We start from the raw sequence: 27,225 nt of genomic DNA on the forward strand, positions 1-27,225 counted from the left end.
ACAGTTCAGAGGTCACGGTGTGAGTTTCCTATACTAGTTTCTGCAGCTAAAACGAGTGTGAGAACCGATGAACCTGCTAAGCCTGCAGACCTTCAGGCTAACTCAGCGCTAACCTTTAAGACCGTTGTTATGGTGCAAAACCATGACGACAAGGGGCTTGGTTTTTACAACCAAGCTGAGATAAGACCTGAACTTTGACCCTGATTCCCAGAAGAGTTGGATCCCTCATTATCCCGAACTAACGACTCCACCCAGATGGAGATTAAAGAGGAGCAACAAAAGCAAAGGAGCCGGATCAGCAGCGGATGATGTCATGACAACATGTTGCTGCCTGAATGATCAGCAGTTGGCATGAGACCGTCACACAGCAGCAGTCTTCAGTCAGAGGCCTTTTCAGAGTCACTGTAACACTGACTGCTACTGGAGATCAACTGAAGCTATTTCATTTCTCTTTGGGATGAATAAAGATTTAATGAATTTGAACTGAAGCTGTCGGCCAATAGGAACTCAGCGAGGGCTGCAGCTCCGTCTGAGGAGGTCAGAGGTCACAGGAAGCATTAAAATCATCTGGAGCGAAGGAAGTGCAGACCTCCTGAAGGTCCTTCATTAGTTTGTGCTTTTAAACATTTATTTTTGTCAAAACAGCATCTACAGCAGTGGTTCTTAACCTTTTATGAGGTACCAAACCCATCAGTTTCATATGCACATTCACCAAACCCTTCTTTAGTGATAAGTAAAATACTTTTTTTTTCCAAATTCAAGACATAGGTACAGTATATGTTTTTTTGCTGGTGCACAAAATGAGCCGTGCATGAACGTCACTTTGCTCAAAGAACAAAACCATGAACTCACAGCAAGTTACAGTGTTACTTTATTCTGGCCAGCAAAAAATATTTCGGCCCCATAAAAGAATTTCAGCCCCCCAAAATATTTTTTTATTATTCTACTAATTAAAAATAAATTTGGATTTTTTTTCACAGAATAAAAAAAATTCTTAATTTTTTAAAATTTAATTTGTTTTTTGTCATTTTGAATCCACAAAATACTTTTTTGGGGCCAGAATAAAGTGTTGGACAAATGACATACCTGTAAATCAGTGAGACTCCTGCTGCTGTTTTTGGGAGACCAGTTCAGAGAGGCGTGGCTTCAGAGAGGCGTGGCTTCACCTTGGCAGGTGCATCTTCAGAGCAAAGTCTGTTCATTTTCTTCTTTTTTGCTCCACATATTTAGTATGGATTAAAATATTAAGAAAGAAACCACGCGACGTACAACTACGACAGCCGCTGATACTGCGCGCACTAAATTCCCCGCAGCCCTGATTGGCCGAGCAATGTAACATGATCCTGTGCAGCCAGTGATGGCCAAGCGGGGCGCGTCATCACGACTTTACACCAGTGTGTCTTTACCTCCGCGGCAGAGGCTCCACCGAACCCCTGAGCCCGACTCATCGAACCCCTGGGGTTCGACCGAACCCAGGTTAAGAACCACTGATCTACAGACATTAAACCTCAGAGTGGAGCAGCTAGCCTGTAGCAGGGCTGCATTCTGACTGCATCCCGACTGCAGTTGTCGATTCTGAAGTGGCTTCAGTCACATTAAACTGTTGTTCTTGTTCTTCAGCGCTGCTGTCAGTTATCTTCACATCCTCACAGCCAGAGCTCCGGCTGGCAGCCAGGAAGGGGAGCTGGAACTGGGTCACAGAACCGCTGCAGTGGGATTGACATGGCAGCAGGGAGATCAGGCCAGAAAGCCCGAACAAACCCAGTGAGCCCAGCCCAGTCCAGCCTCAGAAGCTGCACATCTTCGGTGTGGATCCAGGAAGTCCTGCAGGCTGCAGACAGACTGACTTCCTGCTGACACAGCAACTCAAAGCAACCATTGCCATAGCAACCAGCAGTTTGTGTGGTTTCTGATCAGCCCTGCCAGACCAAGGTCCTCTGCACCTGAAACAGGTGAGAGTTTCCACCTGGCCAGTCTGTGGGCCCCAGCCTTCATCCTGCAGCATCGTCTTCCTCCAACCAGCTGATCCAGTTCACATCCATATTATGGGATGTTGTTTCCAACGTTACAGCCGATTCCAGTGGAATATTTTCACCTGGTTGGTCTTTCATTCAGAAGCCTCACAGTTTACAAACTAAATATTTAGCTCAATATTTAGCTAGCTAACGAAATATTTAGTTAAACATTTGGCTTGGTAATATTTGGGTCACCAATTAGCTGCAGCTAGATGTTTTATTTAAACTGTGACAATGAATATCCCTGAAACACGAAGCCTAATTCTTTCAGGAGAAAAACCCAAAACGTTGCAGCTGCTGCTGTGACTCCATAATCGTCACGTTGTGTCTGGTTTCCATTTGAACGCTGATAAAAGTTTTAAACCAGAGTCGTTTCTGATCCAGAAGGAGGTTCTGCATCTACAAGTCCATCAGACTGAGGACATCAGAACCGGACTCGGTTCTGGACCGAGTCCGGACCGAGACCGAGACCGTCTCAGTCGGGACTCTCGGTTTTTTCATTTTTTTCTACATTTTCACTTCATGCCTGCTGCTGGTATTTATTTGGTTTCTGCTGTTTGGACCCCAGACTGGACTCTGGTTCTGACCCGGTTTCCTCACCGTATGACGTCTTTGTGTCCGTTGCGAGCTGCCAGGTGCAGCGGCGTGGTGTAGGCGGAGTCTGTCGGCTCCTTCCTCTCATCCTCCAACAGCGCCGCCACCATGTTGCTGCTCAGGAGCAGCTGCACCACCTGGAGGGGACAGATGGACAGAGGGACAGGAGGACAGAGAGACAGGAAGACAGAGGAACATGAGGACAGGGGGACAGGAGGACAGAGAGACAGGAGGACAGAGGAACATGAGGACAGGGGGGACAGGAGGACAGAGAGACAGGAGGACAGAGGAACATGAGGACAGGGGGACAGGAGGACAGAGAGACAGGAGGACACATCCTCTGATTCAGTCCAACCTCTCAGGAATAAAACGGCATCATGTTTATGAGGAAATGTTGGATCCTGAACAAACGGGTCCAAACTCGCGGCGCTGAGGCAGGAAGTGAGACGGGAAAGTTCAGGAATCCAGAAAAGATTTTAATATTCCAGAACTTTCCTAAACCCACGAATCCTGCAGAACCAAACCAGCAGGTTTAGAAACAGGAGCTCATTTCAGTCGAACCTCCCAGAACCCGACTTCTCTCAGAACCGCTCGCTCACCTTGGCCCGTCCGAACTCACAGGCCAGGTCCAGAGGAGTCTTCTTGGCCCGGTTGAGCAGACACGGGTTGGACTGGTGCTGCAGCAGCATCTCCGACTGAAAGCACAAACAGAACCAGATCAGGTTCTGCCAGTGACCCGGTACTAGAGGTTCTCCTGGTTCTAGGAAGCTGCTGCTGGATCCTGTGGTTCTGACCCGGTTCTGGTTCTCTGTAACAGAATCAGTTAGTCCTGCTGAGTCGCTTCCTGTCAGGATCTTCAGGAGCGGATCAAACCGGCCCAACAGAACCAGAACCTCTGTTCCCTGTAATTCGGCCGGAATCACCAGAATCTCTGGGATTATTAATCCATATTCAAACTTGTTCCTGCAGTGGACCAGAACCGGGTCAGATCCAGAACCCTGCAGAGAGGAAACTCATCTGTCATTATGGGATGAAGAGACCTCAGCAGGCGTTGTCATGGAAACCATCACAATATTAAAACAGCACAGTAGAACCTCAGGTCCAGAGCCAGGTCTGAACAGAACCAGAACCCAACTAATCACCCGGGTCTGTAGAGAACATTCGTTTCTCCATTTCAGTTAAATCTTAGAATTCAGATTATTTAGTTCATTTTTATTTTTGTTTACTTTCTGATTAATTTACAATTAGAATCTTTGTTTAATTTGTTATTTAAAATAAGTTCTGTGGTTAATAATTCACTTAATTAGTTCATTCATTTCAGTTTGGGACGTCGCTGTTTCACAGTAGATCAGTGGTCAGGTGGTTTTTTTACCAGCCAGTCTGTCCAGTCAGAGAAAAGCTGCAGGAACCAGAGACTCTCCTAACTTGTTTGCCTGATCTCCATTTTGACCTTTCTGACCTTCAGGACAGCGTGAGCCAGAATCCACGGAGCCTCAGTGACTATTTGAGTTGGATTCACCTTTTGTTTTGATCTCAAGTTTATTGATTTTTGAATTTGAGTTTTGGACAAATAGTCACTACACGCGTGGTTCTGGTTCTGGTTCTGTGGACTCACCACCTCGTAGTGCCCGTATTGGGCCGCCAGGTGCAGCGGGATGTGTCCGTCCATGGAGGCGCCGTTGACCGAAGCTCCGGACCGAAGCAGCGTCAGGACGGACTGGGCCTTCCCCTGCCAGGCGGCGTAATGCAGCGGTCGCATTCCTGCAACCATAGCAACCACAGCAGGAGGTCAGAACAGAACCAGAACCGCCGGAACGGGCCCGGCGGAACCTCACCGTTGGTGTCTTTAATGTCGACGGCGGCCTGAGCCTCCAGCAGCGCCGCCAGCAGCTCCGTGGTTCCGGTGAGGGCAGCATGGTGCAGCGCCGAGAAGCTGCAGGTCAAAGGTCATTCATTAAACGCTGGGAGAAGTGGACATTTTCTCAGCCATAAATGTTGCTCATAATGAAACACGAAGATAAAAGTTTTGCTTAAAGCTAAAATCATTTAAACTTTTTACCACAAAAATATCATTTTTATTTCATTTTATCTAATTTAAAAGCAGTTTTTATACCTGCTCAACAACAAGCGAAAGTTGCCAGATTTGACTTAAAACAGAGGTCTTCAACACGGGGGTGGCAACCCCTAGAGGGTCGGGAGAAACTGCGGAGGGGTCATGAGATTTCTGATAAAAAATATTTTGTTTTTATTTTTCTAAAATTGAAAGTTACGTCTTTAAATAAACATTAATATGAATCCAAGTTGTAAGAAATTAATAAAAAGAGGCATCAAATAAAGATGATGTGATGGACCAGAACCGGTACAGAACCAAATCAAACAGAACTGAGACGACTCAGCATGTCTCCGTCTCCATCCTCCCCACAGCTGAGTGGGTCGCACTGAGAGGAAACGGACCTGCAGGCTGCAGGCCGGTTCTGACCGCAAAGAGCCAGATGAAAGGAGGGGGGGAGAGGGGAGGGTCTCTCTTGTGAAACGCCGGTGATGCGTTCAAGTCCAGAAAGCGCCGCGGGCAGCGGCAGTAATGGACAGAGCTCAGAGTTTCAGGTTGAGACTCGGTGAAGCGTCAATGCTCTGATGGCTGAGCTGAAGCAGGAAGCTGCATCCAGCTGAAACAGGAAGCTGCATCCAGCTGAAGCAGGAAGCTGCATCCAGCTGAAACAGGAAGCTGCATCCAGCTGAAGCAGGAAGCTGCATCCAGCTGAAGCAGGAAGCTGCATCCAGCTGAAACAGGAAGCTGCATCCAGCTGAAACAGGAAGCTGCATCCAGCTGAAGCAGGAAGCTGCATCCAGCTGAAACAGGAAGCTGCATCCAGCTGAAACAGGAAGCTGCATCCAGCTGAAGCAGGAAGCTGCATCCAGCTGAAGCAGGAAGCTGCATCCAGCTGAAACAGGAAGCTGCATCCAGCTGAAACAGGAAGCTGCATCCAGCTGAAACAGGAAGCTGCATCCAGCTGAAACAGGAAGCTGCATCCAGCTGAAACAGGAAGCGATCCGAGATCTGATGCAAAATCATCAGATTCATCATGAAAACAAAACAGCAGCTTTATGAACCAGAGACAAGCAGCTGGTCCCAGTTTGACTCCGTCAATGGGACTGAGAGCAGATCAGCTTTAGCTGCTGGCTAGCCATCGAGGAAGAGGAGGGAGAGGAGGAGGAAGATCTCCCTGACGATCAGTCAACATTCCCACTGATTGTGTCACGTTCCTGCTCCGACCTCCACCAATCACAGAGCTGGAAACCTTCCTCTGACCAATCACAGGCTCCCACTGTAGGGGCGGGGCCTCCCTGAGGTTCACCCCAACAAGCTCCGCCCCCTGACCTTTGGCCTCAGCCGGCAGACAGTTAAGAAGCCGGCAGCCGGTAGATGAGTTTCTACTGAAACTCACGAAGCTTCAGAATCATTTATTTATCTAACTGTTCATCCAGTTCACCTGCAGAGTCTGGATCTCAGGCTGGGAACCGGACAGGATCAAACCTGCTGGGATCCTGGAGAGCTGCTGGCCCCGTTCCAGCTCAGCTCTCCATGGAAACCAATCCAACCATGGGTCTCCATGGAAACCAGTCTAAACATGCAGCCGCCACATGGTCGCCAACAGTCTTCCGCCTCCCATTGTTCCCACTGAATGTCTCACAGAAGTGCCAGGAAAGACAAATGGTCTCCATGACGACCAGGTTGACAACCAACAACCACAGCTCTGATTCGCTCTTGAAACAACGGCCCCTAGTCTGCATCTGCATGTGGAGGAGAGGGGCGCAGCAGAGGGTAGGGGCGAACAGAAGGGGAGGAGCCCAACCGAAAGGGGAGGAGCCTAATATAAGGGGAGGAGCCTAGTCTTGCAGGATCAGAGCAGCAATGAGACGTCTGTCCTCTTTGCTCACACTCTCATGTTGATGGTTGGAGTCCTGTCCCCTGACCTCTGACCTCCCCCCTCGGCCCTCTGAAGGGCCAACCAAGGAGCCGACTCTTAATGGAGTCTAACTGCAGCGTTTCACAGCTTCATGGATCTGCAGACACCGTAAAACCCGCTTTTCTGCCGAGGAACTTCAGGTGTTACAGCAAAATCTGTGACCCAACATTTTCTGACTGCAGGGGGCGATAGAGCGCAGGTACGTGTTGAAGATCAGCGAGATGAAGAGTATTTGGTTAACTGCGTAAAAACTGATACAGCTGGGATTGTAAACTTCACGGCTCCTTTACTACCATCGCATTGACGGAGAAAATATACTGTATTACTTCGTAATTGACTCTGAAAACCTTTTGGCGGACCGTCGCACTGACTGCGTTGTGCTGTCGTTAAAATACGTAAACCAACTGCGGCCGTTTAATAAATCGTTAAACAACAAGTGCTCTGGTCGTTTTTAACATGATTTTAATGTTTCTGCCACCTCTTTAATCTAATCATATAACACTTCAAATAAAACTTAACCCTCAAATAGCTAAAGTCACAGATTATGACGGCCAGGACAATTTGTGAGCAGGATCCTCTATAAACCTGAAGCTTCAGGAGAAAAAGGGCTGCAATCCAGAATAAATCTGATCTGGAATAAACCTGGAAAACACTGAATAAACAACATTACTGACTCTGCAACCTAAATATGTTTCAAAATAATTAAATGGACTTTTGGATCATTTTAATTTAATTATTAAAATCTATGTCTTAAACACAGTTCAAATTAATCAAATTAATTAAAATTGTTATTCAGTTTAATAAAATCTTAAGGTTTGTGTTTAATCATAAAATCTCTTTTTTCACTTGAAGAAATACATTTCCAAGTGAAGTTTTAATTATGAGAAAAAAGTAAAAGCGTTTAGAGGAAGAGCAGCTGCAGGAAGCCAGACAGGAACTTCCTGTCTCGGTCTGTTGGTCACTGACCCGTCCGAGTCCTGGTAGTTGACGTTCAGCCTCTTGGTGGAGCCCAGCAGCTCTGGAAGACACAAAACACGGATCTGGATCAGCAGGACATCAGAGGGAGCCGGAAACTAAAACCTATTCACACGACTCAGTCAGGTTTATTCCAGGTCCTGTCATCACAAATAATCCAAAACTACTGACAAAAACAAGCAACATTTTCTATTCAAAAACCCTTTCTGCTAAATTACTGAATAAATAGACATACAAGCTGAAAAACAAAGATTTATAGTTTTTAATCTTCAGGTTCTTCATCAGATTGGAGGAAAGTTCATTTTTCCAGAGTTCCTCTGACCATTCATGGAGCTTCTGTGGAAATGTGAACGCTGACTTTAGCATTAGCTGCTGCATATTTGGCATTGAGATGCTATTTTAGGCTAGCATAGCTTTGCTGATAGGCTAACTCCTCCTAGCACAACTTGAACACAACAACAATCATTTCCAGCGTCCAATCAGATCGCTTAGAAGCAGAAATCAATCCCCAGTAGGCCGAGAGAAGCGGCTTCATAGCTGTTAGCGGATGTAGCTAGAGCGTCAGATTTACAGGTGGACAAGAAACCGGGTCGTTACTGGATGTTTCTGTGCGTCAGACGTATGGATGTACCAGAAACAAAATACAATTGTTCCTCCTCAGGACTTTGTGATTAATCACTGAAGCTAACAGTGAAGCTAACAGGTCAGTGGCGCTAACGTTAGCCCTTCTGTCCTCCTGTCTGTCTCCTGCGGAGCGGCATAGTTAAAGCACCGGGTCTTCCTGCAGACGTGATCACGCCTCCAACAGTCGGAGCGCTGGAAGAGTCGGCGGGATTCCCGCTGGGATCACTCAGCTTGCTGCTTTGATAATGACCTGGATTTTAGGATTCCTGGGAATAAATCAGCAGAAAAACACGAAGCCAGAAACGAGGCGCAGCAGAAACAGGAGGGGGAGGGGCTGAGAGCAGATACTGCTGAAATAAATCCATATTTTACTAAAACCCATCCAGAGCTTCACTCTGAGCTCAGACTCTTCATCAGTCAGCCGCTCATCTTCATCGCCTTGCAGCTGCTGAGACTCGCTAACAGGAAGTCACTTTGTGGTTGTTTTTGACTTTATATCCAATCAGAGTCGACCTGAAAACATCTGACACAAAGTTCAGCAAGTCATGAAAATGGAGGACATTATTGGTTCGAAAGGCTCAAAGACAGCGGCCATCTTGAAAAATGGCCATCATCCTGAAATCCAAGTGGCTGATGGGAAATCTGAGAGACATGCAGTCTGAGGGGTTAGCATGTTAATGCTAATGCTAGTACCCATGTTTCTCCAGAGGACTCTGATTCTACTTCCTGTTTGGACTGAGGCTTGTTCTGTGGGTCAGTGTGAACCTGAACCAGGACCAGAACCTGAACCAGGGACCAGAGAACAGAAACCAGAACTGTCACTGAGGCTTGTTCTGTGGGTCAGTGTGAACCTGAACCAGGACCAGAACCTGAACCAGGGACCAGAGAACAGAAACCAGAACTGTCACTGAGGCTTGTTGTGTGGGTCGGTGTGTTTCCAGAACCAGAACCTCTGGACCCGGCCCACGGCTGCAGTTATTTCTGCTGCAGCTCTGCTGCCACAAGAATGCACCGCAGGCAGGAGGAGGTTCTGGTGCCGGCCCGTTTGGGCTGAAACAGAATCTGTAGTAAAACCTCTGCAGCCTAAAATTAGACGGCTCTGATTACAGGTCTGCAGAACTTTTTTGTTTCTGGGTTGGACCGGAGACAAAGAAGCGGAGTGGTGCGGTTCCACTGCAGACCCAACACCGTGGGTTTGCTTTTCCAGGGTTCGGGCCGCGGTCCAATCAAAGCACGGTCAGAACCAGCAGCTGAAGGTTCACACAGAAGGAGCAGAACATGATGGCCCGGCCCGGACCGGACAGGAAGTTCTGATCAAACGTCTCAACAATAACGCTGCTTCGGGTCGGGCGAGTCAGCTTCCTGCTGGACCGGTTCTGGCTAAACGGGTCAGAACTTCCTCTACAGCAGTGAGGGTTGAACTTTGCTCTGAGGAGTTCCTGGTCCAAAAGTCACCAGTACGGCCCGGAAGAACCAGAACCACAACCAGGGGCCAGAACCAGAACCAAGGACCAGAACCAGGGACCAGAACCAGGAACCAGAACCAGGGACCAGAACCAGAACCAACATTTGGGCTTTGCTCAAGGGCCCACCGGTTCTGCTGGCCCGGTTCTGATCTCTGACAGCAGAGGGTTCATGACCTGCTGTGGTTCTGCCCGTCCCTCGCTGCTGTTTGATGGAGTCACTCTGAGGTCCGATTGGAGACGCAGCTGTACCGCCTCCTCCCCTTCCGGGTTGGGGCTTCAGAACCTGGCACAGGAACACTCAGCCGGACCGGCGCCGTCTTATCTGAGCCCGTCCTCCACTCTGGAGCAGCGCCAGAACAACTGGTGGTATCGCCTCCCTGTTGGACTGCAGACGGGCCGGTTCTGGTCCAACAGAACCAGGTACCGGTTCTCTATCGTCCTTCAGTCTGAAACAGGAAGCTGCTGAGTGGCAGTGCTCAGCCACTGGTTGCCATGGTGACTCCCACCTTTTCTGGGAGAGCTGACGGGTTGAACAGAACCTCCAGGTCCACTTTCTCCAGAACCAATCAGAGAAGAGAGAGTGGGCGTGTCTCTGCTCTCTGATTGGTCAGAAACCAGGAAGTCCTCCAAAAATGGGAGATCCAGAAGGTTCTGGATGTTCTACCAGGTCAGAACCATCTTCACTCTCCACTGAACAGACTGAGTGATGGTTCTGATGGATCAGCTTGGTCGGATCTGGAGGCACATGATGTTCTGGACCAGAACCGGGCCGATATTCCAGGACAGAGAGAATGAAGTGTTCAGATCCAGACAGCTCCGCCTGTGAGCCGCTGCAGAACAATGGCCCCCCTGCACCCCTACTGCCCCCGCCCCGCTCTGAGGAACAATCAGTTTGGGAAAGGAAATAGGTGGGGGAGGGGGGTTCTGCTCCCTCGTGTCCAGAGTCACGGTCGGGTTACAGAGCGACGCCCCGCGCTCAGACGTCCTGAACTCGCTTCCTGACGGGAACTCCTTGAACACGGACCTGGATCAATGGATCCGGACTCCCAGCTGGTTCTGACCGGTCCAAAACGTCCCGATTCGCTTCAGCTTCTCGCCCTGACAGAACCAAGTTCTGACCCGGTTAGAGACCAGGAGGGAAACAGCAGGAAGGAGGCTGGATCAGAACCGAACAGATCCAACGCCCGAACGCACCGCAGGAATGTAAACAACATAAAGGTCACCGAGGGGTCACGGCTGTCAGGAAGACAACGGTGGGGAGCTAAAGATTTAGCTTGCTAGCCAAATACTTAGGTAGAAATTTAACAGTTTTGAGCTCATTAAATATTCGGTTTGAATCTGTAACATTTATAAATTAATAACAGTGACTGAAAAATGAACCGCCATGTTCCCTCTTATTGATCGCTGAATGACCCAGCGATCAATAATGCTCCAGCAGGGGGCGCTGGGAGCAACTCCAAACACGGTCCAAATGTTCAGGTTTCCTAACTAACGTCAGGATTCATCCTGAGCTGATGTCAGCAGAACCAGAACCAGAACCAGATGTGAATAAAACCTCTCCGCTGCTGATGTTCCGTCACCATTATTTGATGAATCTGTTTTCTGTGTTTTCGTTCATTCTGCTAATTAAATGCGACTGTGATGCGTTCACTGACTCCTGGTACCGTCAGTTCATTATCATTGCGTTTAGTTTTACCGTCTGGATTCTTCAGCTGCTGAACTCTGATGTCAATGATGGAAAACTCGCTCAGATGCTTCAAAAACTCCCGGCTTCAGTTCCGAACATGTAGGAGCACCGGATCGGGTTTCGTCGGATCGGGTTTCGTCGGATCGGGTTTCGTCGGATCGGGTTTCGTCGAATCAGGTTTCGTCGAATCGGGCTGCTGTGAACGATGTGCAGGTGTTGTGCTGAGAATCGTCTCCTGTCTGGTTCTGGTTGAGATGTTTGGACTCCATGTTGGTTCAGCTTCAGGCCGAGTCCAGCCGTGGAGTCATAGGTCAGAGGTCGTCTTCAACTGATGGTGTTTGCTCGCTAAATTCTGCGGCGCTAGCTCTCAGCAAGCTGTGAATGGTGGAGGAAAGAAGCTCTGGATCCAAAGTTGTGGTTCTGTTCGCTGGTTTGGGTTTGTTCTGAAGGTTTGGTGATCTTCCTACAGATCCGGATCAGAACCCGAGGTCAGGATCGATCCGACGTTCCTGGTACCGCTGCGTTCAGGAGAGGGAAACGTCAGCATTCCTCCGCTCCGCAGAGCTTCCATCCGAACGTTACGCTAGCTTTCAGCTCACGTTTAAAATGTCGCAAAAAAGTAAAAAAGGGAAATGAATGAATGAATTAAGTGTGTTTCCACTTCCTGTTTGGAGCGAATCAACCAGGCTAGCGTGATGTCATCAGATGTTGATGCTACACATGGTAAACAGGAAGTAGCGGTCGGTAGCTATCATGGAGCAGAGAGACTGTGGTGTCGCTGGTGAGTCTCAGACCCACCAGCAGATGGCAGCATTCGAAGTTATTCAGCTAACGTTTCCATCTTTAGCACATTATCGACCACCTCAAGTTAACGTAAAAACATCATCGACTTTTTCTAATGCAATATTTAAAAACACGGTGACTAAATCTGTTTCCCTCTGACTAGTTCTGACCAAACTCTTAAAACGTCTTTTATGAAATTAGCTGTTTTTCCATCAACAGTTTTATGCTGAAAGAAACGGAAAAACTGAAACGTTAGAATAAAACGTCAGTCCAATTAAAACTATAGAAATATGTTCAGCTCACATCTATTATTAAAATATTCACCAACAAAAAGGTTTTGAAATGAATTGATTGTTCATTTATTTCATAGTTTGTGAATAATTACTTTCTGACCCTCAATTAAAAATTTGAATCAAGTCCCAGCACTAATTTTCTCCTTCTGGTTCATTTTTATTTATATGGAGCCGATCTTCCTCCTCCTCATCATCCTCGTCTCAGATGATCTTTTTGCTTTAATTTATTCATTAAAATCGTTGCTGCCACAGAAATGTGTTAAAGATGCAGATTTAATGAGGAACTGCAGGAAAAGTGGAATTTTTACAACTAAATAAACTTTTAATGACGTGAGAAACAAACTATCAGGAGGGAGCTGAAGAAGATGATGATGAATCTGATGAAGATGACGATGAGTCTGATGATGAAGACGATGAAGCCCCTCCCCCGACCCACCCAGCCTTCGTCCCGGCTCCTCACTCGGCCGATGATGTCATCCTGCAGGAATGTTTTTCCTTTCCGGCTCCGAGGCGGGAATCCGACTCCAGACGAGCTCAGCTTCCCACGCCGCGCTTTTCCAGAAACAGGAAGTGGAAACTGGAGCTTCAATGGTCACTTCCTCCTCGGTTCAGTCGCTGCAACCGGTCAGAACCGGATCAGAACGCCCGGATTCACCTCCGTGTTACAGATCAGAACTAGAACCAACAGAACATCAGTTGTTCCTACTGATGGCGGAAGAGCTGGGGGTCAAAGGTCGCTGCTTTATTCACGTCAGAGGGGCCTTTTGTTCCCACTGTCACCGTGTGCTTTGCTCAGGATGAGACAGCGGCGGCTGCTGGAGGGAACATCCAGATCGATCATTAATAATCATTTCTGCTTCAGTTTATCGGGGATCAAAGGATCGTCCGGATTTATTCCAGACTGAAATAAAAACATTAAAGCGTTTTCCGCTGCCTCCCTCCGTCCTCCATTTTGTTTCAACAGAGCATTACAGGGAGACAGCACCACCTTTCTGCAGACAGGTGGCGGTGTTCACATTTCCATCAGAGGTTTTTGGAGTTTTTTAGTGAAGAATTGTAAAAATGTTTACAGCAGAGCTGATTGGCTCCGCCCACTAGCACTGTTCCTGAACTTCTCCGTCTAAATTTTGTGACCTTTGAACCCGGTGAAGCTCGTGTCAGATTCAGAAAAACCAAAATGGGTCAAAATGTTTTTGTAAAGCAAGATGGAGGCCGACAGAAAGCAGATTGGTTTTATTTTGTAAAACGAATAATAGGACATTTTTAATGGATTCGGAAACATAGTAAATAAGAATTGATCTTTGAGTTCAAAACTAAATATTTAGTTAAAAAATATTGTTAGCGACCACCAAATAAACAGAACCAACAGAACCGAAACCGAGCTGCCATCCGGTAGCAGAACCTGATGGGCAGACCGACCCGGCAGGAAGTTCTGCTGCAGCAGAATAAAGAGACGGGTTGGACCCGACAGAACCGGCTCTGAGGAACATGTAGCATAATGCAGCAGATAAAGGCAGCCGTCTCACACACACACACACATACACAGTAACACACACACCATCATTTTCTGGTTTGCTAATGAAATATTTAGTTGTTGCAGCAACTAAACAACAACAGCAAACATTTATTTAGCTAATCAGTTATGTGGTTTGAAGCTACATGTTCAATATTTAAAATCTAGATATATTTTTTGCTAACTCATTTTTTGGCTTCATAAGGGGTAAATATTTAAATTAAAATAATGGTTTTGACTCATTATCAACATTTTTTACTTTCTAAATAAATATTAAGCTTTAAAGTTTAGTTTGAACATTAAAGTGTGACATTTCTAATGACTGAATAACAAAATGAAAACATGAGCATGAATGAATGAACTCGTTTGTTTCCAACAAACTGCTGCCTGGTTTCCGGTTCTGATAGAACCCGGTCGGTTCTGATCAAACCGGATCAGAGAGCAGCTCAGTCACATCCTGCTGTGACCCAGTTTCTGCTTCCTGCACATCTTCAGCTCCCTCCGGCTCACCGGGGGCCTTGAGGGGCCCGGGGCCCGCCGCCCTGAGAGCCGCTAACACACAGAGACCCAGCAGAGTTCTGGTTCTGGTTCTGTACCGGAGGAAACGACAAATTTATTTTTATAAATCTTAATAAAGTGGATTTCTGGGTTATTTTCAGTTGTGTTTTTATTTGGCTTTAAAAATGACAGAGAAAATTAATGATCTGAAAACTGAAGTTAAATTATTGAATTTATTTATTTGTTCAGAAAAACAACAAAGATCTTCTCCGATCATCAGATGTTTTCTCGGCTGGGTTTTCCTTGCTGCAGGTGAAACAGAGTCACAGTTTCAAACTAATTATGTATCAAGCTAGCTGCTAACCAGCTAAAGATTGAACTGGAGCTAAACCTTTAGTCTGTAAACTAAACCTTTAGTCTGTAAACTAAACCTTTAGTCTGTAAACTAAACCTTTAGTCTGTAAACTAAACCTTTAGTCTGTAAACTAAACCTTTAGTCTGTAAACTAAACCTTTAGCTGGATAACTAAGTGTTTCAAGCTAAATATTTAGTTTGCTCCATTGATATTGATTCTAAATAGACCAGAAAGCCCCCCTCTGGCCCCTCCTCCTCCCCCCCTCCCTTTCCCCAGACCGACCTTTAACCTTTTAACGAACTTGTTTCAGATTCTGAAGCCAGACTTTTATCTGCCTGTAACGGACCCGGTACAGAACCAGAACCCGACCCAGAACACAGATGCTCTCCACGGTGGCTTTGGGTTTACAGAACCAGTTTCTGCAGAGAGCCGACTGGAAACAACTGATGACCTGGATAAAAACACCTGGGAGACAAAACGCTGCCTACAATACCCTGGAATACCCTGGAGAACCTTGGAATACCCTGGAGAACCCTACAATACCCTGGAGAACCCTGGAATACCCTGGAATACCCTACAATACCCTGGAGAACCCTGGAATACCCTGGAATACCCTACAATACCCTGGAGAACCCTGGAATACCCTGGAGAACCCGATCCTGGACAGATCCTTCCCAACTGGAAGACGTTTTCTGGTTCCAGAACCAAAACTACGACAGGAAGTCCAATTAGAACTTCACATCATTTAAAACCAAACCCCGGAACCAGAACCAGAACCCAGAACCCGACCCATCTGGACTCACTGTTCCTGCTGGTCCTCAGCCGGGTCAGCAGCTTCTGGGTGGACAGCAGGTCTCCGCTCTTCACCGCCTGGAGAAGCTCCTGCTCCTTTCCCATCCTCCTCTTCCTCTTCGGACCAGACCGGACCGGCTTCACTGGGATCCCTCCTCCTCTTCCTCAGAGCTTCATCCTGAGCAGCAGTCTCCTCTTCCTCTCCAGGAGGACCTGAGGACCTGAGAGAGGACAGGCAGCAGTGAGGAGGAGGAGGAAGATCAAATCATCAGTCTGATCTTCATCCTCGTCTCCGGAGTTTAAACACTCCGGGAAAAGTTCTGGTTCTGATCACATCTGGACCTGGATTGAAGAGATTTAAACATCCAGCTGAACAGGAAGTTTCTGTTTGTGCCGCCATCTTTAAATCCTCCTGAACCCAAAAGACCCAGAAGATCCAGGTGGAATCACCGCTAAAAGTGACAGTTAAAATTAATCGATTATTGGTTAATCAGTTGCTGACGATTAATCGACTACTCTGAAGATTCATCAGTTATGACGATTAATTGATCATTTGGATAAAATAAATGAAAATTTTGGCTATTTAAACCTGTTTAAAACAATATTACACATTAAAAATGCACATGAACAGATCATTTGTTTCTTATTTTAAATCAGAAAATCAATATTTATTGCCTGAAAGTCACCAGCAGCTTTCTGTTAGGAAGCGTTTCATCATTCAGAGCGACAGATTTACGGATAAAGAAACTTTTCTTTTTTAAAGCAAAATGTTTAGATTTTATTTATCTGTTTTCCTCTCAGCTGATTGTCTTTTACTGAATCTGCATTTACCAGTTAATGATTAATCGATTTCTATATTAGCTGATTATTTCATTAATCAGATTAATGTTTGGAGCTCTTTGCTAGTTCCATCCATTCATCCATTTTCTTCCTTCTATCCGGGGTTGGGTGGCGGGGTCAGCAGCTTCAGAAGGGAGACCCAGACTTCCCTCTCCAGCCTCTTCTTCCAGCTCCTCCAGGGGAATCCCAAGGCGTTTCCAGGCCAGTAGAGGAACATAGTCCATCCAGCATGTCCTGGGTTTTCCCCTGGGCCTCCTCCCACTGGGACATGAACTCCTCACCAGGGAGGCGTCCAGGAGGAGTCCTGACCAGATGCCCCTCAACTGGCTCCTCTCGATGTGAAGGAGCAGCGGCTCTACTCTGAGTCTCTCCTGGATGACTGAGCTTCTCTCTCTAAGGGAGAGCCCAGACACCCTACGGAGAAAACCCATTTCGGCTGCTTGTATCCGCGATCTCGTTCTTTCGGTCATGACCCAAAGCTCATGACCATAGATGAGGGTGGGAACGTAGATCGACCTGTAAATCGAGAGCTTCGCTTTTTGGCTCAGCTCTTTCTTCACCACGACGGACCGGTACAACGCCGCTTCATGGCAGACGCTGCACCAATCCGCCTGTCGATCTCCCGCTCCCTTCTTCCCTCATTCGTGAACAAGATCCTGAGATACTTGAACTCCTCCACTTGGGGCAGGACACCCCCCCTGACCCGGAGAAGGCACTCTACCCTTTTCCGGCTCCAGACCATGGCCTCAGATTTGGAGGCACTGATCCTCATCCCGGCCGCTTCACACTCGGCTGCAAACCGCTCCAGCAAGAGCTGCAGATCACGACCTGATGAAGCCAAAAGGACCACATCGTCTGCAAAAAGCAGAGATGAGATCCTAAGGCCGCCAAATCGGATCCCCTCAACACCTTGGCTGGTCTAGAAATTCTGTCCATGAAAGTGATGAACAGAATCGGTGACAAAGGGCAGCCCTGGCGGAGTCCAACTCTCACCGGAAACGAGCCCGACTTACTGCCGGCAATGCGGACCAGACTCTGACACCGGTCATACAGGGACTGACAGCCCGTATCAAAGGGCCCAGTACCCCATACTCCTGGAGAACCCCCCACAGGGCTCCCCGAGGGACACGGTCGAAAGCCTTCTCCAAGTCCACAAAACACATGTAGACCAGTTGGGCGAACTTCCAGAACCCTCCAGGACCCTGCCGAGGGTGTAGAGCTGGTCCAGTGTTTCGCGACCAGAACCAGAACCACCCTGTTCTTCCTGAACCCAGCCCCTCTCACCGTGGGCAACTCCAGAGTGGAAGTATGTCCAGCCCCTCTCAAGGAGGCTGGTTCCAGAACCAGAGCCATGCGTCGAGGTGAGACCGACTATTTCTAGCCGGAACCTCTAACCGCCTTCCCCACCAGAGAGGTGACATTCCACGTCCCAAGAGCCAGCTTCTGCAACCTGGGATCGGACCGCCAGGGCCCCCCCTCTCGGCCACCACCCATCCCACAATGCACCCGACCTCTTAGGCCCCTCCCACAGGTGGTGGGCCCATGGGAGGGGGGACCCATGTCTCCTCTTCAGGCTGCTTGTGAAGCGTTTTTAATGATCCCAGATCAGATCAGCAAGGATGCCAACAAAACGTTTCTGCTTCAGTTCATCTTAATCAAACCCGAATAGAGCCAAAAACGTTACAAACCGTTTAGAAAGGTTTGAACAAAAACCCTGCACAAGAAAATCTCTTTTGTTTTTATCCATCCTCCATTTAATTTATGTATTTTAAAACTTTCGTGGAACTAGTGGCCTTTAATGGGCTGGAGTCAGGAGGCTTTTATTTTGAAATCCATCCAGCTCTCTTTGATCTGGGTCCAGACCGGTTCTGGATCAGAACCAAGTCTGCTTCTTTAGTACTACAAACTCTGATTGTCATTATTTGTTAAATCTATCAAAAAGTTGATTTATTTAACTTGTTTGGTGTCGACTCGCTGATCAATATTTATGTTTCCAAAACGATTTCACATCAGAACATTCATTTAAAAATGTTTTTCTATCCAGAAGGTTCTGTCACAGACTGAACAGAGAGAAAACTGAGTGGAAGGAAAACATTCAAAACCGAAAACTCTACTGGATTGTGAAGCAAAGTCCTTTCAGCAGTTTGGAGGAGATGAACCTGATCTGGACTCAGAACCTGAAGGCAGAACTTCTCCGTCCGGAGCGGAATCAGGAACCACGCTGTTTGATTTCCACTTTACCAGTTTTTCCTTCCACTCAACGTTCCACCAATCTCCTTGAATACTCACTCTAGATGAGTCTTAATTCATATAAATTTCATTTTTTAAATGAATTAGTGATCAAACTTATTGTCTGTAGAAGAAAAACTGGTCTCGAGAGAATTTAAAGCCTCGTGAAATGTGATTTTTTTTTAACCTTCAGGCCCTCCGTAGTTTACACAAACACACCTGTGACAGGTGAGGTGACAGGAGGCTTTAATTACGCCACAACAAGCCCTGCGGCAACAGGAGCTGCTCCAGCTCCGCGATGAAGAGGAGGTCGGAGCTTCATCCCGGATCCAGTCTGTTATGTAACGGAGAGGTTCCGTCAGTCCTCCGGGCTCTGTGGGTCATCCAGAACCCTCTACCGGGACCGGAACCAGAACCAGAACCCTCTGCGTCTCTTTTGTTCTTTCAGAAAATAAAACTTTCACTTTCTGTGGACCCAAACGCAGCAGAGATGCTGTAAATCACGATTCGGTTCAGGTACCTGAACACAACATGGAGGCTCCAGAACCGACCTTCGGACCGAACTTAGACCCGATCCAGAAAGAACCTTTTCCCCCCTGAAATCAGAGCCAGAACCCCCGGTCGGAACCTGGAAGAAGACTCACCTTCAGGCTAAAACTTTAAATCCACCAAACTCCCGGGAAGAGCTGCGGGGAAAGTCCGACAGGAGCTGGAAAAGTGGAGCCCGAATTCCCAGCGTCCAGAAAATGGGAATGCTCCAGAAAAGTTCCGGTTTTCCTGCGCTTTACCTGGACCCAGAAGGCACCGGCTGTGGGTTCTTCACGGTTCCGGGCTGAAGGTCCAGTTCGGCTCCTTTAAACGGGTTCGGGTGGTCCCGCTGCTCCAGCTTTCCCTCCTCTCCCTGAATGCCACATTCTGGACTCTCCTGAATTTTACTCACGCTGTCAAGTTAGCCTGAAGGCAGCAGGAAGCATCCGGATCAGGCCTTCAAAATAAAACCTCAGCTTTTAAAATTCAACACTGTTTTATTTGTCACTAAATGAAAATAAACATATGAAAATAAAAATGAGTATTTAAAAATCATTCATTGGAGTTAAGAGAGAAATACTTTTACACTTTTATTCCCACCGTACAATAAAATAAAGAACAGCTCAAATCAGTTGGTTTCTGTTCTTACATTTATTCAATAGTGAAGGTTTTTATTTAGATTAAAATACAGTTTAAAGCAACACAAAGTCTTCATCTACACATAGTGAGAAAGATTTTATTGTGATGGAACATGAAAATGAAATCTGATTTTCATAATTTTTAAAAAATATTTACAAATGTCAGAAAATATTTTAAATAACTTGCTTTTATTTCAATCATTCCTTCTGGGAGTCGACCTGAATTAAACATCGAAGTAAATAACAACTGCAAAAGAAAATGGTTGAGGAGTTTGACTGACATCACTGAACTACGGAAGCCCAGAGGGTCTAACCATTTAAAAATATATGTCAGTTTTACAAAACGTAAATCTTCATAAACATAAAATAATTGATGAAACTGATTTATTGCCCAGTCCCAATTTTATGTTCTCGTACCAAACATGTAACAACTAGGCTTTTATATTGAAACCCCAATCGGTCCTCTTCCGGTTGTGTTGTCGCGGCTCCGCGGAGCTTCGAAGGTCCGTCAGACTCCTTCCCTCCGCTTCCAGTCACTTTCCCTGCAGGTTTTAATGAGACCGTCAGAGGAAAATTAAAAGTTATTCCAGGTTTTCCTGAACGTCTCATCCCAGTCTGGAAAAATTAGTTCAGCAACAAATCCCAGTTAGAGACCAAATCACTGAACTGGAGGATTTCATGTTGCTTCATCAGCAAAGCAGAAGATCCTGAACTCATCCACTGCTCTGATGGTGGAGGAGGTATCATGCTGAGGGTCCAGTCCATGATCATGAAGGTCTGGCTGAGGAAGAGGAGGGTCCAGCTGCTGCAGCTATCCCAGTACTGAACGCTGGGATCAATCCAGAGTGACCAGTTTGAATCAATGTTTCCTCCTCAGCCAGAGCAGGTTGGAGAAAAAACCAACCTGCTGCTGCGCAGAATAAAAATCCATATGAGGTTTAGAAATGTTAATGTTTGATCAGGTTTTAATTTTTCTCTTTTAATCGTTTCTGCTGCTGAGAAATCTGACCGTAACAGAATGATGACTTTAATTTATTACAATGTGAACAAGCACTGGTGGAAACACGTCCGCTAAAGCGCTAACAGCAGAGCTAATTCTTCAATCAGCTTCATAAAGTTTAGCGCACTTAGCTTCACCTAAATTCATTTCCCAGATAAAATCTAAAGCAACAATTTTCTTTGCTGTCTTGTAAACTTTCAACTGAATAAAGTTCAATATCTGTGTTGAAGTTTAGATTATTAACTGCTTTTCTTTAGCTAACTAGACATTTATATATATTAATGCTCTTAATTTGAAGTAGTGAATACTGTTTACACTGCAGTTCCTCATGTTTTCTTTTTAAATAATACGCACAAATTCAAATATATGGATTGTTTTGAGAGTCTCCTCACATTTCATTTCAACACAACCGATGTTAGTGCTTTAGCATTAGCTTCTGCTAAGTAGCGCTGTAGCATTAGTGGGATTAATGTTTATGATTATTGCTTTAGGGTTAGCCAAGCTAACTTTTTAGCTAGTGGTGCGGACTACGAATAAAAATAGAAAACCACCAGAATTAGTTGAGATGTGGATGAATATTACAACAGAAAATTATAATAAAACACCAACTAAAAGATAAAACTTCCCATATTCAGTTAAATGTTTCCAGTTTCCTGACAGTCTGGACGACTTTAGAAGAAGTGGATCCGCAAAGCACCTTCACCCTCATCTCCTCCTCTTCCTCTCTGGAACAACCGCAGCACCGCGCGGCGGTGCAGCGCCTCCCACAGGCCGCCCTCCATCTGCAGGTCGTGGTTGGCGAAGAAGCGTAGCGGCCTCGGCGCCGAGTTGTAGTAACGATCGGAGAAGTCAACGTAGTTCCTGGTGATGAAGCCGTAAGCCGAAACCTGCAGAACACAGACGGGTTCTGACCCACAAGGGCTGGTTCCTTCATCTGGACCCGATTCTCCATTCAGTTGTCAAGCTAAACGTGCCGATCATGTAAACTGGAGAACGTTTCACCTGGAAGCAGCCAGGTAGGTTCTCTCCTTTAGACCGAAACCCGACGCTGCAGCAGGAGGCTCAGTTCTCCGCCCTGAGGAGCTCCAGAACCACATCACACCCTCCATCAGAGGTTCTGATTGGTCCAGAGGTTCCTACCAGAACCCTTCATTACCAGCCTGCTATTTCTCCTGGTTCTGCCGGTTCTGTTGGTTGGTTCTGCTGGTTCTCCTGGTTCTGTTGGGTCCAGCAGTAGAACTGGAGGCAGATCCTTCAGTCTCTGATGATCCGGCCGGGGTCATCCTGAGCCGTTTCTGTAGTCATGATGCTGCAGGACAAACTGAGCTCTTCCTCCTGCTGCTCTGCATTATTGGTTTTTATTTCTACTGTTAACTTTTTGCTTCCTCTGAGTTTTTTCTCTCCACTTGGTTTTGTTCTGATTGGCTGTTCCGTTCTGGAGGCGGGGCATCAGCTGACATGATGCTGCCATCGCCTGATCGTTCTATCGTCTAAAACCCATCGACTAAAACCTAAAACCTATCGACTAAAACCCATCATCTAAAATCGATCGACTAAAACCCATCGACTAAAACCCATCGACTAAAACCCATCGTTTAAAACCCATCGTCTAAAATCGATCGACTAAAACCCATCGACTAAAATCAATCGACTAAAACCCATCGACTAAAACCCATCGTCTAAAACCCATCATCTAAAATCGATCGACTAAAACCCATCGACTAAAACCCATCATCTAAAATCGATCGACTAAAACCCATCGTCTAAAACCCATCATCTAAAATCGATCGACTAAAACCCATCGACTAAAACCCATCGTCTAAAATCGATCGACTAAAACCCATCGACTAAAACCCATCGACTAAAATCGATCGACTAAAACCCATCGACTAAAACCCATCGTCTAAAATCAATCGACTAAAACCCATCGACTAAAACCCATCGTCTAAAATCGATCGACTAAAACCCATCGACTAAAACCCATCGTCTAAAATCGATCGACTAAAACCCATCGACTAAAACCCATCGACTAAAATCAATCGACTAAAACCCATCGACTAAAACCCATCGTCTAAAACCCATCATCTAAAATCGATCGACTAAAACCCATCGACTAAAACCCATCGTCTAAAACCCATCATCTAAAATCGATCGACTAAAACCCATCGACTAAAACCCATCGACTAAAATTCCTGTTCACAGACGGATTGATCTCTATCTTCCCTCGTCACAAACTTTAATTCGACCTTGTTATGTGTTTCTTTAGAATATAAAGTGTGTAAACTGATTTAACTGAATTTGAGTTCATGTAACTTTTCATAATTCTGTCTGAATGAATCAGTGAAATGATTTTTTGCTTCCTGTCATTGGAGCCGTCGACATGCTGGATCCGGTTTCACCGGGTCGGAACCTGCAGGTCTCTGCTTCATCTAGACAGAAATCGTTTTTCTCCGTCTCAGCCGAAGCGTCTGGACTCTTTAATGAACTCCTCATCATCGTATAAACCCGGTTTCCTCTGTAAAGTCGACCTTTAAACAGGATCCAAACACATTTAGGTTCACATAAACAACTTGACCTCTCCTTGGGCTGCCACCTTATCGTAGTGGAGGGGTTTGAGTGCTCCAATGATCCTAGGAGCTATGCTGTCTGGGGCTTCATGCCCCTGGTAGGGTCACCCAAGGCAGACAGGTCCTAGGTGAGGGACCAGACAAAGCGCAGCCCGAAGACCCCAATGATGGATAAAAACATTGGACTTGGCGTTCCCTCGCCCAGACGCGGGTCACCGGGGCCCCACTCTGGAGCCAGGCCTGGAGGGGGGGCACGATGGCGAGCGTCTGGTGGCCGGGCTTTAACCCATGGAGCCCGGCCGGGCTCAGCCCGAAGAGGAAACATGGGTCCCCCCTCCCATGGGCCCACCACCTGTGAGAGGGGCCAAAGGGGTCGGGTGCAGTGTGGGATGGGTGGCAGCAGAGGGAGGGGACCCTGGTGATCCGATCCTCGGTTGCAGAAGCTGGCTCTTGGGACGTGGAGTGTCACCTCTCTGGTGGGGAAGGAGCCGGAGCTAGTGTGTGAGGTCGAGAGGTTCCGGCTAGAAATAGTCGGTCTCACCTCGACGCACGGCTCTGGTTCTGGAACCAGCCTCCTTGAGAGGGGCTGGACATACTTCCACTCTGGAGTTGCCCAAGGTGAGAGGCGTCGGGCAGGAGTGGGCATACTTGTTGCTCCCCATCTCGGCGCCTGTACGTTGGGGTTTACTCCGGTGAACGAGAGGGTAGCATCCCTCCGCCTACGGGTGGGGGGACGGGTCCTGACTGTAGTTTGTGCTTACGGGCCGAACGACAGTTCAGACTACCCACCCTTTTTGGAGTCCTTAGAGGGGGTACTGGAGAGTGCTCCTCCTGGGGACTCCCTTGTTCTACTGGGGGACTTCAACGCTCACGTGGGCAATGACAGTGAGACCTGGAGGGGCGTGGTTGGGAGGAACGGCCCCCCCCGATCTGAACTCGAATGGTGTTCTGTTGTTGGACTTCTGTGCTCGTCATGGATTGTCCATATCGAACACCATGTTCAGGCATAAGGGTGTTCATATGTGCACTTGGCACCAGGACACCCTAGGCCGCAGTTCGATGATCGACTTTGTCGTCGTTTCATCGGATCTGCGGCCGTATGTCTTGGACACTCGGGTGAAGAGAGGTGCGGAGCTGTCCACTGACCACTACCTGGTGGTGAGTTGGCTCCGGTGGTGGGGGAGGAAGCCGGTCAGACCTGGCAGGCCCAAACGTGTTGTGAGGGTCTGCTGGGAACGTCTGGCGGAATCCCCTGTGAGACGGAGCTTTAACTCCCATCTCCAGCAAAACTTTGAACACGTCCCGGGGGAGGTGGGGGACATGGAGTCTGAGTGGACTGTGTTCCGTGCCTCCATTGTCGAGGCGGCCGGTCGGAGCTGTGGCCGCAAGGTTGTCGGTGCCTGTCGCGGCGGCAACCCTCGTACCCGTTGGTGGACACCTTCGGTGAGGGATGCCGTCAGGCTGAAGAAAGAGTCCTACCGGGCCTTTTTGGCCTGTGGGACTCCGGAAGCAGCTGATGGGTACCGGCAGGCGAAGCGGCATGCGGCTCGGTTGGTTGCTGAGGCAAAAACTCGGGCGTGGGAGGAGTTTGGAGAGGCCATGGAGAAAGACTTCCGTACGGCTTCGAAGCGATTCTGGTCCACCATCCGGCGTCTCAGGGGGGGGAAGCAGTACGGCACCAACACTGTTTATAGTGGGGATGGTGTGCTGCTGACCTCTACTCGGGACGTTGTGGGCCGGTGGGCAGAATACTTCGAAGACCTCCTCAATCCCACCAACATGCCTTCTATTGAAGAAGCTGAGCCTGGGGACTCTGGGTTGGGCTCTCCAATCTCTGGGGACGAGGTCGCCGAGGTGGTTAAAAAGCTCCTCGGTGGCAAGGCCCCGGGGGTGGATGAGATCCGCCCGGAGTTCCTTAAGGCTCTGGATGTTGTAGGGTTGTGTTGGCTGACGCGACTCTGCAATATCGCATGGACATCGGGGGCAGTTCCCCTGGACTGGCAGACCGGGGTGGTGGTCCCCCTGTTCAAAAAGGGAGACCGGAGGGTGTGCTCCAATTATAGAGGGGTCACACTCTTAAGCCTCCCTGGCAAGGTCTATTCAGGGGTCCTGGAGAGGAGGGTCCGTCGGATAGTCGAACCTCGGATCCAGGAAGAGCAGTGTGGTTTTCGTCCTGGTCATGGAACACTGGACCAGCTCTACACCCTCGGCAGGGTCCTGGAGGGTGCATGGGAGTTCGCCCAACCAGTCTACATGTGTTTTGTGGACTTGGAGAAGGCGTTCGACCGTGTCCCTCGGGGAGCCCTGTGGGGGGTTCTCCGGGAGTATGGGGTACCGGGCCCTTTGATACGGGCTGTCAGGTCCCTGTATGACCGGTGTCAGAGTCTGGTCCATATTGCCGGCAGTAAGTCGGGCTCGTTTCCGGTGAGAGTTGGACTCCGCCATGGCTGCCCTTTGTCACCGATTCTGTTCATTACTTTCATGGACAGAATTTCTAGGCGCAGCCAAGGTGTTGAGGGGATCCGATTTGGTGGCCTTAGGATCTCGTCTCTGCTTTTTGCAGACGATGTGGTCCTACTGGCCTCATCAGGTCATGATCTGCAGCTCTCGCTGGAGCGATTCGCAGCCGAGTGTGAAGCGGCCGGGATGGGGATCAGTGCCTCCAAATCCGAGGCCATGGTCTTGAGCCGGAAAAGGGTAGAGTGCCTTCTCCGGGTCAAGGGGGGTGTCCTGCCCCAGGTGGAGGAGTTCAAGTATCTCGGGATCTTGTTCACGAATGAGGGAAGAAGGGAGCGGGAGATCGACAGGCGGATTGGCGCAGCGTCTGCTGTCAAGCGGGCGCTGTACCGGTCCGTCGTGGTGAAGAGAGAGCTGAGCCAAAAAGCGAAGCTCTCGATTTACCGGTCGATCTACGTTCCCACCCTCATCTATGGTCATGAGCTTTGGGTCATGACCGAAAGAACGAGATCGCGGATACAAGCGGCCGAAATGGGTTTTCTCCGTAGGGTGGCTGGGCTCTCCCTTAGAGATAGGGTGAGAAGCTCAGTCATCCGGGAGGGACTCAGAGTAGAGCCGCTGCTCCTTCACATCGAGAGGAGCCAGTTGAGGTGGCTCGGGCATCTGGTCAGGATGCCTCCTGGACGCCTCCCTGGTGAGGTGTTCCGGGCACGTCCCACCGGGAGGAGGCCCCGGGGAAGACCCAGGACACGCTGGAGGGACTATGTCTCTTGGCTGGCCTGGGAACGCCTCGGGATTCCCCCGGAAGAGCTGGAAGAAGTGGCTGGGGAGAGGGAAGTCTGGGCCTCCCTCCTGAAGCTGCTACCCCCGCGACCCGACTTCGGATAAGCGGAAGAAGATGGATGGATGGATGGATGGATAAACGACTTGAAGAGAAAAGACATGGAAAAGAAGTTTTAAGGAAAAATACAAAAACATTTAAAGTAAATATATGAAAGAGAATTAAAACCCTAAAAGTTCCCGAGGAGAGACAGACATTACCGGAGTTCCTCCTCAGCAGCAGATCTGCTTCATGTTCAGGTCATAATCATTTAGCAGTGATTTCGACCCAAACTCAACTTCCTCCATCAGAGGATTGGGAGCTGAGGGTCCTGGTGATGGGAACCGACAGCCTCGTCCAAAAGGTCCAGGAATCCTCTGAAAAACAAAGCAGAGGTTCCAAACATCCACCTGACTGCTGGGTCAACATCTGCTGTCCATCCAACGCTGACGGTGTTTCTGTGACCATCGACAGATTAGACACCAGGACTCTGTGTGACTCAGACGCCATTAGAGCGATGACTGAAAAGAGCAGGGAGTACATCTCCAAGTCGGCCCGCCACGACTTCCTGCTGGTGCTGAGC

General features: G+C 48.1%; 1 protein-coding gene across 5 annotated transcripts in view; it reads right to left on the reverse strand.

The window, feature by feature from the left end:
- Nucleotides 1-19,620, reverse strand: part of caskin2 (CASK interacting protein 2) — a 30,416-nt gene extending 10,796 nt beyond the window's left edge. For 2 of the 5 annotated variants that reach the window (XM_032586473.1, XM_032586472.1), the window contains exons 1-7: nt 19,277-19,587; nt 15,575-15,784; nt 7,544-7,595; nt 4,445-4,542; nt 4,225-4,370; nt 3,209-3,304; nt 2,616-2,746 (exon numbers count right to left, since the gene is read on the reverse strand). In XM_032586473.1, the coding sequence (XP_032442364.1) occupies nt 2,616-2,746; nt 3,209-3,304; nt 4,225-4,370; nt 4,445-4,542; nt 7,544-7,595; nt 15,575-15,668 (617 nt within the window). In that variant the 5' untranslated portion in view covers nt 15,669-15,784; nt 19,277-19,587. Of the gene's footprint in view, nt 1-2,615; nt 2,747-3,208; nt 3,305-4,224; nt 4,371-4,444; nt 4,543-7,543; nt 7,596-15,574; nt 15,785-19,276 lie in introns of all 5 variants that reach the window. The other 3 variants (XM_032586470.1, XM_032586471.1, XM_032586469.1) reach the window with 3 other exon arrangements.
- Between the last annotated feature and the right edge of the window lie 7,605 nt (nt 19,621-27,225).

This window comes from Xiphophorus hellerii, chromosome 16 (genome assembly GCF_003331165.1).
Source record: "Xiphophorus hellerii strain 12219 chromosome 16, Xiphophorus_hellerii-4.1, whole genome shotgun sequence".
Classification (NCBI taxonomy): domain Eukaryota; kingdom Metazoa; phylum Chordata; class Actinopteri; order Cyprinodontiformes; family Poeciliidae; genus Xiphophorus; species Xiphophorus hellerii.